We start from the raw sequence: 13,626 nt of genomic DNA on the forward strand, positions 1-13,626 counted from the left end.
GAAACTGCATTCTTAAGCGTATACCCAAAAGAACTGAAACAAGTACTCAACCAATGTTCGTAGACATATTTTCATAGAAGCACTATTCGTAAGAGCCCAAAGGCAGAAATAACCTAAATGTCCATTAGCCATTAAGGGATAAATGGATGAACAAATTATGGTATATACATGTAATGGCATATTATTCAGCCATAAAAATGAATGAAGTGCTGATACATGCTACAATGTGAATGAACCTCTCAAAAGCATATGAGTGAAAGCAAGACATTATTTTATGACTCCTTATAGATAAAATATCCAGAATAGGATTTCATAAAAATAGAAAATACACTGGTGGTTGCCAAAGGCTAGAATGGAGGAGGGCATGGGGAGTAATTTGCTTAAAGGGCACAGGGTTTTATTTGGGGGTAATAAAAATGTTTTAGAAGAGAAAGAGTTAGTATTAGTTGTAGTACAACATCATAGAAGTACTAAATACTATTCACTTTTAACTGTTAATTTTATATTATGTGAATTTCTCCTCTAAAAAACAAACCTGAAAGTCACCTCTAGACCAACAATACCATTTAAGTCAATTAAACAGAGAACAAGTCGAGTAAAAAACTAAGTTAGGAGTAATAGCAGGTTTACCATTCACTAATGGAACATTCCAAAACACACTATTTAATGACTTTTGCCATTGCTGGAAACAGAAAATTGCAGAGGTTAACTTACTTCAGACAACTGCTCTCTTAAGCCCTTAGTGAAATCATTATTTTTAAAGTAAAGAAGAAAAGCAAAGAAAATTAAACTGCCTCTCAGATCTGATCATTTTACCCAAAAGAAATATATACAATCTTTGAGATTCACATCCAGCCTTCCTATGGCAAACAGGACATAAAATATTAGTCAAGGACATAAAATATACTGGATTAAAGATAAATACCCAAAAGGGCTGTGGGTTAACAGTCTAAAAGAACTTCACATTTACCATCAGTCTAGATTTAAATTTTCCAAGTGTTTCTCCACTAAATTACTCAAAAATTTGATGTATTATTGATTACATAAAAAAATAAGAGACTCGCAGGGCACCTGGGTGGCTCAGTTGGTTAAGCGTCCAACTTCGGCTCAGGTCATGATCTTGCGGTTCAGGGGTTCAAGCCCCACGCTGGGCTCTGTGCTGACAGCTCAGAGCCTGGAGCCTGTTTCAGATTCTGTGTCTCCCTCTCTCTCTGCCCCTCCCCTGTTCATGCTCTCTCTCTCTCTCTCAAAAATAAAAATAAGAAACATTTTAAAAAAAGATAAGAGACTCGCATTATAGTTCATTTCACAAAAAGGTGAAAAGTGAGAAATAGTACCTTCAGATAAACACTTGGATATACAACACTTACTCCACCAAGTGAAAGTGTCAGATGAGAAAGGAATATCAGATCATCTTAGGTATAGGCTGATAATGAGCAGAGACAAATAAAAATAGCTTTGGTTTTCTAGCTAATGAATAATGAAACCTGTGAAACATTACGTATAATCTTAAATTTTGGAAGAGAAAGCTACAAATTGCCAAATAAAAGTAGTTAAAAAGTATACTAAAAGTATACTGTGTACCTCCTACTCCATTTTCTAACCATGGCAATCAATAATTACAAAAAAGTGATAGGTGATTACAAGTATGTGAGAAGGAAATTAGTGTATGACACAGAGGAGGAAACACAAAATTAAGTGGCTTCCTTAGCTTTAAAAGAAAACTTAGGGGCACCTGGGTGGCCCAGTCAGTTGGGCACCCAAATTTGGCTCAGGTCATGATCTCGTGGTTCATGAGTTTGAGCCCCACATTGGGCTCTGTGTTGACAGCTCAGAGCCTGGAGCCTCCTTCAGACTCTGTGTCTCCCTCTCTCTCTGCCCCTCCCCTGCTCGCACTCTATCTCTCAAAGATGAATAAAGACTAAAAAAAAATTTTTTTAAAGAAACCTTAAAAGTTGTACCTAATTCCATCTATTGTCAAAGATGTTGCAGAAATATTGGTGGATATGACACATTTTCTAATTCCAGGTGGAGGTGGCAAAAATATTCTCCTCTGCTGATCTAAAATACACATAAAGAGAAAATGTAAATTTACAATATGCATTTGTCAAACTCCACTTTTGAGAAATTTACTTCTTTTCATTAAAAGTTACGTTTCCTTCACCTCTTTAATTATCTTGAATTCAAAATAGCAAAACTTATCTTTGCCTCCTCACCTCTTGCTGCATAGATTTCTAGATCCATTAAATCACAGATTATTATTGCTAAAATAAACTCTACAGCAGGGTCCTTTTATGTAGGTCATAGTTCCCTTTGAGAATATTTTAAAAACTGTGGCCCTCTTCTCCATTAAAAGACACATATATACACACATACAAAAATTTCAAATAATTTCAGCGTGTTCAGGGATTCTCTGAAGCCCATCCATGGATGACACATTAAGGACCTCTCTCTCAGCCTTAAAGACTGATTAGCTAGGTGGTTTTTACTTTTTAGGGAGTCTTTCTGATTACTCATGGCTACCTCTCTAAGCAAGTAACACCATACTCCTTCCCCTTAGCCATACATTCTAAAGGATGAACCCAAGCAGTAATGCTTGTAGTATTGTACCTTGTTCCTCCAGCCATAGTTTATGGCACCAAAGATAAACATCTCCCCCCAAGCTGGGGCAATCTGAATCTCCTGGAATTTGGAATAAGGTCCAAAAGATGCCAATTTGATTAGGCTACTCTCTGGCAAAGATGAAAAATAAACTTGTGAACCATAGAGAACTGGTTAATATACATGGAGGAAAGTCTAAAAGGAGAAAAAAATGAATTAGCCACAAGAGTTGACAAGAGAGTACTTCTGGGCTCCTGGCACTTCCCAGGCCTTAAAAGGACTGGGTGTAAAATAAGTAGCAGACAGATTTGGCCAGACTTGCTCTCTTGCAAGGTTAAGCACAAAATAAGACAAGAGAGTTATGTTTGCAAGGGAATGATTATAGTATGGGTGAAAGAAGATAAGTGACAGTTGATAAAGGACAGGTGTCAAAGCATTCTGAAACCTGTTGAATTAGAAACAGTGGAGTGTCTGGCAAAAATATAGGAAGTAGTCATCAGAAAGATGTTTAAAACTGAGATCAGAAATGATGGTAATGATAAAGTCTAGGATAGAAGCTTCTGAATGGGTGGCTGAGGTGGGGTAAAGAAAAAGATCACTTAAGCTATAGAGATCAAGGAACTCTGAAGCAAGGAATCTGAGTGGATCACTGTATTTCAATAATTTCCAAAAATTAGGAGTGATTATGCCAGTGAGTACACAAGTCAATCCACTGGGGTATGAAAAGAAATTATTAGCATTTCTATCTATAGTTTCTATAACATCTTTTTAAACTGTTATATGTATTTACTATTGTACATTATATATTAGAACAATAAGTACATATACATACACCTTAAGGAAAAAAAATTAAACACCTGGCTGTATTAGTTTTACATGAGATATGCCCATGTGTTTAGAAAAGTCACCTTTTCTACCTGAGCAATCTCAAATTGTTTTCCTTTCCGTAGCCAAGAAAATCTTACAAAACCTGCTTTGAAATAATAAAGTACAAAACCTGTTCTCAAATAAAATCTTTCAAAGATCCATGTATTCCCAGTATATGTAACAGACCAAAGCTAAACTACTATTATAAGGGAGAAAAGGAGTGCACACACACACAAAAAGGAGTGGCACAGATGAACAGTTTTAAAATCATGGAACTAGGCCAGCCATTTCATTTTACAGATGAGAAAACTAAATCCCAGAGAGGTCAAGTGACTTGCCAAGATTTACATACAGACAAACAAATTTGAAACAAGTAATGTTGCTTTTCTTCCACATTATTCAGAATTTAATTTCACAAGTAAAAAAAGTGCTAGAAAGGCAGCTTATAAATCTGTGGGTAAGTTTTGAGGTGAATACAAAAATAATTCCAAAAAGATCTACTTCTTTTAGATTTATAGTTTTTTGGTAAAAAACTTAAGTGTTAAGAATAATTTTTTAGGTATTAGATTTAGGTAGCTCATTTCTTCCAGATGGTTCAAATGAGTTGTATACTACTTTGTAGTTCAAGTTATATGTTTATACATTATTTATGGTCTATTTATTCTGCTACAATGTAGCTCCATGAAAGCAAGGACTTTTTTTTGTTCAAGACATATATCCCCCACTACACAGAACAATGCCTGGACCATAGAAAGTGCTCAAAAAAGTCCAATAAACTGATAAATTAAAAATGCATTATATAAATAATAAATTAAGATCCTTCTACCTTTAAAATTCCTCACTACCCTAAAACTTTACATAAATGTTCACATTTTTTTACATGTTTATTTATTTTTGAGAGAAAGAGAGACAAAGCACGAGTAGGGGAGGGGGAGAGAGAAGGAGACACAGAATCTGAAGCAGGCTCCAGGTTCTGGGCTGTCAGCACAGAGCCTGAGACAGGGCTTGAACTCATGAACCATGAAATCATGACCTGAGCCCAAGTGGATGCTTAACTGACTGAGCCACCCAGGTGCCCCAAAACTTTACATAAATTAAAAACATCCTTTCTGAACATATTTATCTCTAATCAAATCTGTTTTTCAATCAACCCATTTCTAAAAATATCTAATTTTTAAGTCTTCAGTTCAAGCAAAATATCAGTTTCATTTACCATTTTGTTCACTATAATCAATTAAAGTCTTGAAACTGCTGTTTTGACAAGACTCACATTTATTTCATTTATATTTCATCCACTTTATTTTCTTTAATTTTTATTAAGATTATGTATTTATTTTGAGAGAGCATGTGTGTGTACGTGGAACTGGGGGAGGGACACAGAGAGAGAGGGAGGGAGGGAGAGAGAGAAATCCCAAGCAGGGTCTACACTGTCAGCGCAGAGCCCCATGCAGGGCTCGGTCTCACAAACTGTTGAGATCATGACCTGAGCCAAAGTCAGACACTCAACCGAGCCCCCCAGGTATGCCTAACCCACACACTTTAATACCATATTCCACAAGGATAAACACATACTAGGTTTTTTTTAAGTTTATTTTTTTTAGTAATCTCTACACCCAATGTGAGGTTTGAACTCATGACCCCAAGATCAAAAGTCACATCCCCTTCCGACTAAGCCAGCCAGGCACCCCAACACATACCACTTTTATGTTGGTTTATAAAGATTTGGAAAAAAGTTAAATACATATATCTTAAAGCACATTCTCACTCTCCAGGAAGGAAAGGGGAAATGGAATACTTTCATTAGGATGTAATAAAGTACTAGGATGTTATTAAGGGGGGAGGGGGGCACTGGCAAAGAGGCAAAAAAGATACTCCAAAGTCTACCAAGAAATGAAGATACCGAGAGATCACTCAATACTCATAATGGAGTAACATTCCTAGAATATGTGCATATGACATATTATACGTCAAGGCCAACTGAAACTTCCTCATAGAATTTCTTGTCCCAACTTCCCCCAAAAAGATTCCAAACCAGAACTATTTCTGAGAGTGAGACAGAGAGAGAAGGAGAGAAAGAGAAGGAAAAGAACATAACCTAAAGTAATAAACATAAACCATCAATCAATGGGGGAAAAGATGATGATTCTGGAGAAGAAAGAGGCATAACACTGCTCAGTTCTAACTCTACCCCTCCCCCAAGAAGTCATTTTTGGGTGAGTCAGAAATATGGAGAATTCTCACTAACAGCTGAAAATCAAACTCTCGACACCAAAAAAAGGCCTGAGATAATCAGTAAATGCAACTGAAAAAGTAACTAGGAGGAAGTTAAAAAATATGGATGACAGGCAATCCAACATAAGAATAATTGATATCCCTGAAATGCAGAAACCAATAGATAGATAAAAATTATACTCACAGATACAACACTATAGAGTCTCCATGAAATAAAGGTTTGAATTTGCAGATTAAAACAACACATCATAAAAGTTCAACTTGTTTATGGTTGGTCGTCATTACGTGGGTACATACGTTTGTCAAAATTCATTGAACTGTCTATTTAAAACCAGCAGTTTATTCTATGTAAATTATACCTCAATAAAGTTGATTTTTTTTAAGAAAGCACATCAAATTCCAGGAAATTTTAATATAAAACACTCAACACCAAAAAATATCCTAATTAAAACCACTGAACTTTAAAAATAAAGAGAAATTTCCAGGCAATCAGACAGAAAAAGCAAATGACTTACAAGGAAGGGAAAAAAAATCAGGCTTGGCCTCAGACTTCTCTGCAGCAACATTCAATGCCAGAAGACAACTGGACAACGTCTACCAAGTTCTAAGGAAAAGAAAGTGTGACCCAAGAACATAAAACCCAGCCATGATGTAGTTCAAGTATAAAGGCAAAAGCCGGACATTCTCAAACATAAAAAAATAACAACAAAAAATAACACGTAAGAGCCCTTTTATCTATTAACAAAAAAAAGTTTAAAAAATCCAGGCAATCTAAAATTAACCAAAAGTAACTTGAGAATAGAAAAACCAGGGGCATCTAGGTGGCTCAGTCAGTTAAGCATTTGACTTTGGCTCAGGTCATGATCTTGTGATTCGTGAGTGCAAGCCCCATGTTGGGCTCCTCGCTGCCACCTCAGAGCCTGGAGTCTGCTTTGGAGTCTGTGTCTCCCACTGTCTCTGCCCCTCCCCCGCCTCTCTCTCTCAAAAGTAGATAAACATGAAAAAAAAATGGAAAAACCATAGTGAAAGGATTGATGATAAATATTGATACATCTAAACAGTGTAAAAATAACTAACAATCAGAAGGGAAGGATACAGAAGAATAAAAGTACTTAAGTCCTTATCTTTCAAATCAGACAATCAACAGGTAAGATCTAAAACGAAGATATTAACTTCAGCTTCTTAATACTTTTCGTCTTTTTAAACTTTAAAGCAATCTTTTATAAAATATTCTCATGTGGTAAAGATTTACTCAAAGTTTAACAATTCCTTCAAGTAAATTCAAGTAAAATTAAATACTTTTTTAAAAAGCAACTAAGAGTATAAGTATTTCTATCAACCTGCCTATATATTTACTTATCCTTCTGTATGGACACACACACATACACACACAGATCTAAATTTTTTCCTAATGTTAAAGATGTTTATTTTTGTATGGACAAACTTGAGATGATTTCTTTACTTTCACCTTTGTAATTTTGTACACTGCTTGAATTCTTTATAATGAAAATAGTATCATTTTTCCTTAATTGACTAATATTTCTTAAGTGAATATTGGAGCAAAAATGCTGAGACATTAAGAGTGTGTTAATTCTGCATAGTGGGAAATAGATTGCTTTTGCACTTTTCTATATTTTAAAAATTTCTACAAAGGGCTGAAGAGAAAAACAAAAGAAAACATAATATAATGCCATTTTTTGTTAGAAAAAACTAAACAATAAAAATATATTTAAATATATAAAGAAAAAGTTCATATACCTCAAAATATTAATAGTGATTATTACTTAATCATGTTGGTGAGATCTAATCTTAATTACTTTTCTTACTTTTCTGATTCTATTTTACAACTATGCACTCTTTACAAGACAAAAGAAAAATTTTCACACTGAGCATGAAGCCTGCTTAAGATTCTCTCTCTTTTCCTCTGTCCCTCTCCATTTGTGCTCTTTCTCTCTCTAAAAAAAGAAGAGAAAATATTGCACACCAATCCAAGGCAAATCTCCTTTCCTTTTCTTCATGTATTCTGGAAACATGTACTCATTTTTTCAGTCCCTACTGAATAACCAGTTATGAAATGCAGTTTTACCCTGTGACCTCAGGAACATCACTTAGTCTCTATCTGTAAAATAAAGAAGTCTGATTATGCAAAAAATAAATACATGGGTACATTTGCATTTTTCTAGAGAAAGAAACCATGGCTTTATCTTTTAAAAAGAATCTGAGACTCCATCCTCAAAAAAGATTAAGAACACTGAATTAGATAACTGCCAAATTCCATGCAAATATTTGTCACTTATGAAATAACAGGTATATTTCAGTATACCTGAAAAACTGCAAAACTTTGAACAGGTTTTGCAAGAGGGAAGTCAGAAGAGCAAAAAGGTTTGAGGGAAACAAGAATAAGGTTCTAGACATAGCTAGCATTTGATGCAAAACATCAACAGAATGTCTAGCAGAAAGTGAAAACTCTGGAACTCAATTTAACAAACATCTGATCAGGACTTTTTCAACATATAATACTCAAGTAGTTCATAATCTCATAAAGGAGATGAGGCGACCATAACACAAGGTAAGATGTGTGAAGTGCCACAAGAGGAACAGGAAAGCACAGTGAGGATTAAACGAAGACGAGATCAAAGCCAGTTGTGAGGTGGGAAATCGGGAGGTTTTTATGGAGGTGGTTGCACCCATGAAACAAAATAGCAGGATTTCATCCAATAAGAGGGGAGAATAAAAGGCAAAGGAGGAGTTCAAGTCAAGGAAACAGCAGATGCAACCACAAAAAAGATGTGGAAAGAAAAGGAGTAAAAAATACTGCCTACACTTTGAGCTTGAGAGAACATCACAAAGGGTGGGGGGGTTAGTTCAGCCCAGGGAGCAGGATCATATAATCTTGCCAGTAGAAGGGATACCACAGCATCTCTTCATATTTGACATTTGAGAATTTTTTGTCAATTAGAGAGATACCTTAAGATGTCCCTTTAAAACAGTAAGCCACCCTCATAGCTAGCCCAGAAATAAAAGCAAATAACATATCCACCTCAAAATCTTCACTTACTCACTAAACCTAGGTATGAGTCATTTTTGAACCCCCTCACAACAGGCCACAGGCAGGAAACCCTTCTTTGCTCTCCTCACTCCCAAGTCCAAGTTTTCTATTCCTAAAGCATAATGGGAAATAAAAGAAATAACATATAGTGTTTCTCTCCATCACCCAAAGTAGCAATAATAAAGAAAATATTATAAGTATTATAATAACCAGGCTTTTAAAAAAAGAGCCTATGATCCCAGGAATCTGCCACTCTCTCCCAACTTCACGTTACCCATTACTCAGTACCTCATTAGCTCAATTTGAATGCCTCTCTGCATTGTTATAAATTGCTCCAATAAATATTACTATGCTCATAATGGATCACCGGTAGCTCAACTTTATCGTGCCCTTAGAACCAGAAGGGAAACTAAAATAAACAAAGCCCTTCAGTAATGGTTCTCCTGACACCCAGTTCTATATCTTTACCATTCACACATACACACCAACACAGAAAATCTCATACACTGGGAATTAAGGCTGAAAGTAGGTTGAAATCACACTGGAAGGATAATAAATGCCAAGTTATTAAGTTAGTATTTTAATTCAGTTGGTAATAAGGAATGGCTGAAGATACCCAACAAGAAAGTGACACAATCAGAGCTGTGCTTCTGAAAGATTAAAACAGATTAGCAGATTATATTAACAATTTAGGAAAGCAAATTGAAGATTCCAACTCTAATGATGACAATGAAAAATGAGAAAGAATGAATGAATGATCTGGACAAGAGACCAACCCCCCCCCACACACACACACACACAAAACACCTATAGGTGTGGTCACATTTGGATTGAATGATCTAGGATGATATGATGCAGACCAGTAAGCCCCGTTAGGAAAACCAGGAGGTCCAGAGTTCAGGAGTGAGACTGAACTAGAGACAGTCATCCATAGAGACAGGTGAGTCCTAGGATTCAACCTCTCCAAAACAAAGAATTCTAAGAAAACAGAAAACTAAGGATAAAACTTTAAGCAATAGTCACATTTAAAGAGAAACAAAGGCTGGGAAGGGTGGGAGGGCAGCACACCTAGAAAAAGAGTGGTCAGAACTAGGTAATTAAATATTATCCCAGATGACAGCATTTCAGGGAGACTTATTATCACAAAACCAAAATACAAACTAATGGAAAAAAAAATAGTCATGAGATTTGAGAAATAGGTCATTAGCAACCTTTAAAAGTATAAAAACTGGATTTCAGGACATTAAACAAGATGCACTAGCAGACTCAGCATGTTATTTTCAATATGACAAAGAATGAAACTATTTATACAGAAAAATGCATTTATATTATTAATAGTTAATAACAAAGCAACCGTGGGGCACCTGGGTAGCTCAGTCAGTTAAGCATCTGACTTCAGCTCAGGTCATGACCTCCCGGTTCATGGTTTGAGCCCCGTGTCCAGCTCTGTGCTGACAGTTCAGATTCTGTGTCACCCTCTCTTTCTGTCCCTCTCCCATTCTCTCTCTTTTTCTCTCTCTCTTAAAAATAAGCATTAAAAAAATAATTTTAAAAAAATAACAAAGCAACCATAATTAGTTTTGAATTACTTTAGCAGTTAACAAAGTAAATTATAAAGGAGCCAGAGGATCAAATCTCCAGAAAACAATGAAAACCTTAAAATATCAAATAATGACCCTAAGAATTCCCTTAAAGATATAAAAACCTAAAAGAAGATTTCAATATTGAGGGCAAGGGCCTAATATCATCACAAAAGAGATTTCCAAACCAGCATGTGGTCTACAGTTATTTATAAAAATATATATTCCTAAACTTTTTTTGTTAATATAAGAGTAAGAACTGGGGCGCCTGGGTGGCTCAGTCGGTTAAGCAGCCGACTTCGGCTCAGGTCATGATCTCGTGCTCTGTGAGTTCGAGCCCTGCATCGGGCTCTGTGCTGACAGCTCAGAGCCTGGAGCCTGCTTCCGATTCTGTGTCTCCTTCACTCTCTGCCCCTTCCCTGCTTTCTGTCTCTGTCTCTCTCAGAAATAATAAACATTAAAAAAAAAAATTTTTAAAAAAAAGAGTAAGAACCACGTCCTCAACAAAACAAAAATACACATAAAATATAAAAACACTCATATTATTTTTACATTAAATGCTAATCACAATCAAATTATAAATAACTTCTCTTTAGTTTTACATATCAAATTCTGTAATAAAGTAGTTTTACTAAACAAATCCTAAACCTAATTCATCACTATTTATTATGAACAAATATCAGGGTAAGAGTTTGCATTTGCTCTTTGAAATTATAAAAGAACATCATCATTCTTGAAAATCAGATTAATATGTGCTATTTCAAAAGAAAACCATCTACTGTGTTTATGTCTCAGATGTACCTAGATGTATGTTTTTAGAAATTCTTTGGCACTGGCAAATTAGGTTTGACTTATGGTACTCTTATCAAGAAATTATAGCCCTGGGGCGCCTTGGTGGCTCAGTCAGTTGAGCATCCAACTCTTGTTTTCATCTCGGGTCATGATCTTGCAGTTTGTGGGATGGAGCCCTGCATCAGGCTCTACACTGTCAGTACAGAGCATGCTTGGCATCCTCTCTCTTCCCCTCCCCGACTTGCACATGTGCACAGGGAAAAAAAGAAAAAGAAAAAAAGAAATAATAGTCCTCATTTCAAAAAAATTACCGGGGCGCCTGGGTGGCGCAGTCGGTTAAGCGTCCAACTTCAGCCAGGTCACGATCTTGCGGTCCGTGAGTTCAAGCCCCACGTCGGGCTCTGGGCTGATGGCTCAGAGCCTGGAGCCTGTTTCCGATTCTGTGTCTCCCTCTCTCTCTGCCCCTCCCCCATTCATGCTCTGTCTCTCTCTGTCCCAAAAATAAATAAACGTTGAAAAAAAAAAAAAAAAATTACCAACAATATTTTTGTTCTGTTGGGAGAGACACAGTCCACTCTTAAACAACACCAAGGGTTGTCCAAGGCTCTTGAAAAAATGAATATGAAAAGACTTCAAGGGAAAATCCCTTCCCTAAGGAAGGCTGGTTCCCTTAACGTTCTGTTTTATGATCTAGATGCTGGTTACAAAAATGAGTTGTTTGTAAAATTAATTGACCTAAATACTCGGGATCTGTGCACTATTCTGTACATATGTGATTTTTCAATAAAGTTTTTTAAAAAATTAGTCAAATTATCTATTCTAGTGAGGAATTACCTGTTGTCATAGATCCATAACATGGCAATATTAACAAACCATCCAGAGTTGTATCTTGAACATCATAATCATAGTCAACAGACTCCGCCATCTGAAAAAGTAACTCACAACTTTTTTCAATTTCAAACTGACCTGAAATGAGGGAGGAAAATAATGTCAGCAAATGAACAGCAAATATTATTTAAGAATGGAGGGGAAAAAAGCCTTCTAGATTAAAATTAGTTTTGCATTATAGTTATTTTAAATCTCATTTGATCTAAAGGAGATGAACACATAAACTGTACCAAATCTCAACAATAAAATTAAAAACTGAACACCAGTTCCCAAAAAATTTAAACCTCTTCAGGAATAAAAATGTTTATAATCTTCCAGACTTTCATCTTGTTAACACAGTATTTGAGAAAGACTCAGTAAAGTTAATCATTAATATAGGAGTATCTAGTCCAAGAGATACTGCATTTAGGTGTATTTCAAAATACTTAAAGTAATCTGAAAAAGGCAGCAATTGTTACAATGTCTCACTTCTGACAGTACAAGGCAGAGTAGGAGGAGAGCGATGAAATGACTCATTTCTGTTAGTAGGATGCTGCTAATTGAAGAATCACACTAGTTTAGGATTTAACTAATCTATTTTTGACTTCCAAAAAAGGCCTGTCTATGAGACATGGATTTAACACCTCATGTACTGCTATCACACAGTACCATCCCACCACTCAAAGAAGAAAGGAGCTGGTAGGATGTCTTTTGAAATAATGGAATTAATCATTCAGATCCAGGACTGTTTAGTGTGGTCACACCTCTATATAAGGCAGACTAAGAAAAATATTAATACTTTACCATTTAATGTCTTTTTACTAAAAGGTCAGTGTATTTTATGTATGTTTACTAATGAGACTGGCAGTTTTTATGGCAGTATAGAATTCTGTTATATTTCTTATATAAGGCATGACATCTACAACTATTCAGATAAATCATAAAAAGGCAATATGAGTTAAATATGAGCCCAGATTTCCCAACAAAAGTAACACTCTATTGTGCCACATTTGCTTCTCATAAATAGTTAAATTTTTAAACCTGATACTGAATGCTCACCAGTCAGGAAAACCAATATGTCTCCAGCCATTTCATTCAAATGGATATCCATGGTCACTTTCACAATCTAAAGCAAGAAACACAAGCATAATATCCTATAATATAATATAGTGGAAATAGAGTACCCCACTCCCAATCATTTCCCCTTGTTCCACAGAAAAATTAAATTTGGTTCTCAAAAGTGCAAGGAACTATGAGGGCTGCCATTAAAATAAAAGGGAACAAATGAATTACTAAACTACTTAATCAACTAGAATCAGAATATAAAAAAAAGACATAAAAAGGATGTCAAGTACTACCGCTTGGATATATGCAGTATTTTCTCTGTCTCGTGGGCCAATCAAATTGCAGAATTTTTCTCTGACTGGATAAAGCCTTCCAGGTATATCAAATATTGGACAATTTCCAAAGAATGCAGAGAGCTTGGCTAATTCCATAGTTGCTGACATCACCACAACCTTCAAATGCTCTTTCCTGTTAGGAGACTTCTCCTGAAATAATTTCTTTAATAAGCCAAATAAGATGTCCTGAAAAAAAGTAAATTTCTAATAAGTCACAAGTATACCTAAAAACCAACTT

General features: G+C 35.6%; 1 protein-coding gene across 1 annotated transcript in view; it reads right to left on the reverse strand.

Moving 5' to 3' along the window:
• Positions 1 to 13,626, reverse strand: part of DHX40 (DEAH-box helicase 40) — a 48,906-nt gene that overhangs the window by 30,538 nt on the left and 4,742 nt on the right. Inside the window, exons 5-8 of the mRNA XM_045490661.1 lie at positions 13,347 to 13,574; positions 13,048 to 13,114; positions 11,956 to 12,087; positions 1,962 to 2,061 (exon numbers count right to left, since the gene is read on the reverse strand). Of these exons, the coding sequence (XP_045346617.1) occupies positions 1,962 to 2,061; positions 11,956 to 12,087; positions 13,048 to 13,114; positions 13,347 to 13,574 (527 nt within the window). The remainder of the gene's footprint in view (positions 1 to 1,961; positions 2,062 to 11,955; positions 12,088 to 13,047; positions 13,115 to 13,346; positions 13,575 to 13,626) is intronic.

Source organism: Leopardus geoffroyi, chromosome E1 (genome assembly GCF_018350155.1).
Source record: "Leopardus geoffroyi isolate Oge1 chromosome E1, O.geoffroyi_Oge1_pat1.0, whole genome shotgun sequence".
Classification (NCBI taxonomy): domain Eukaryota; kingdom Metazoa; phylum Chordata; class Mammalia; order Carnivora; family Felidae; genus Leopardus; species Leopardus geoffroyi.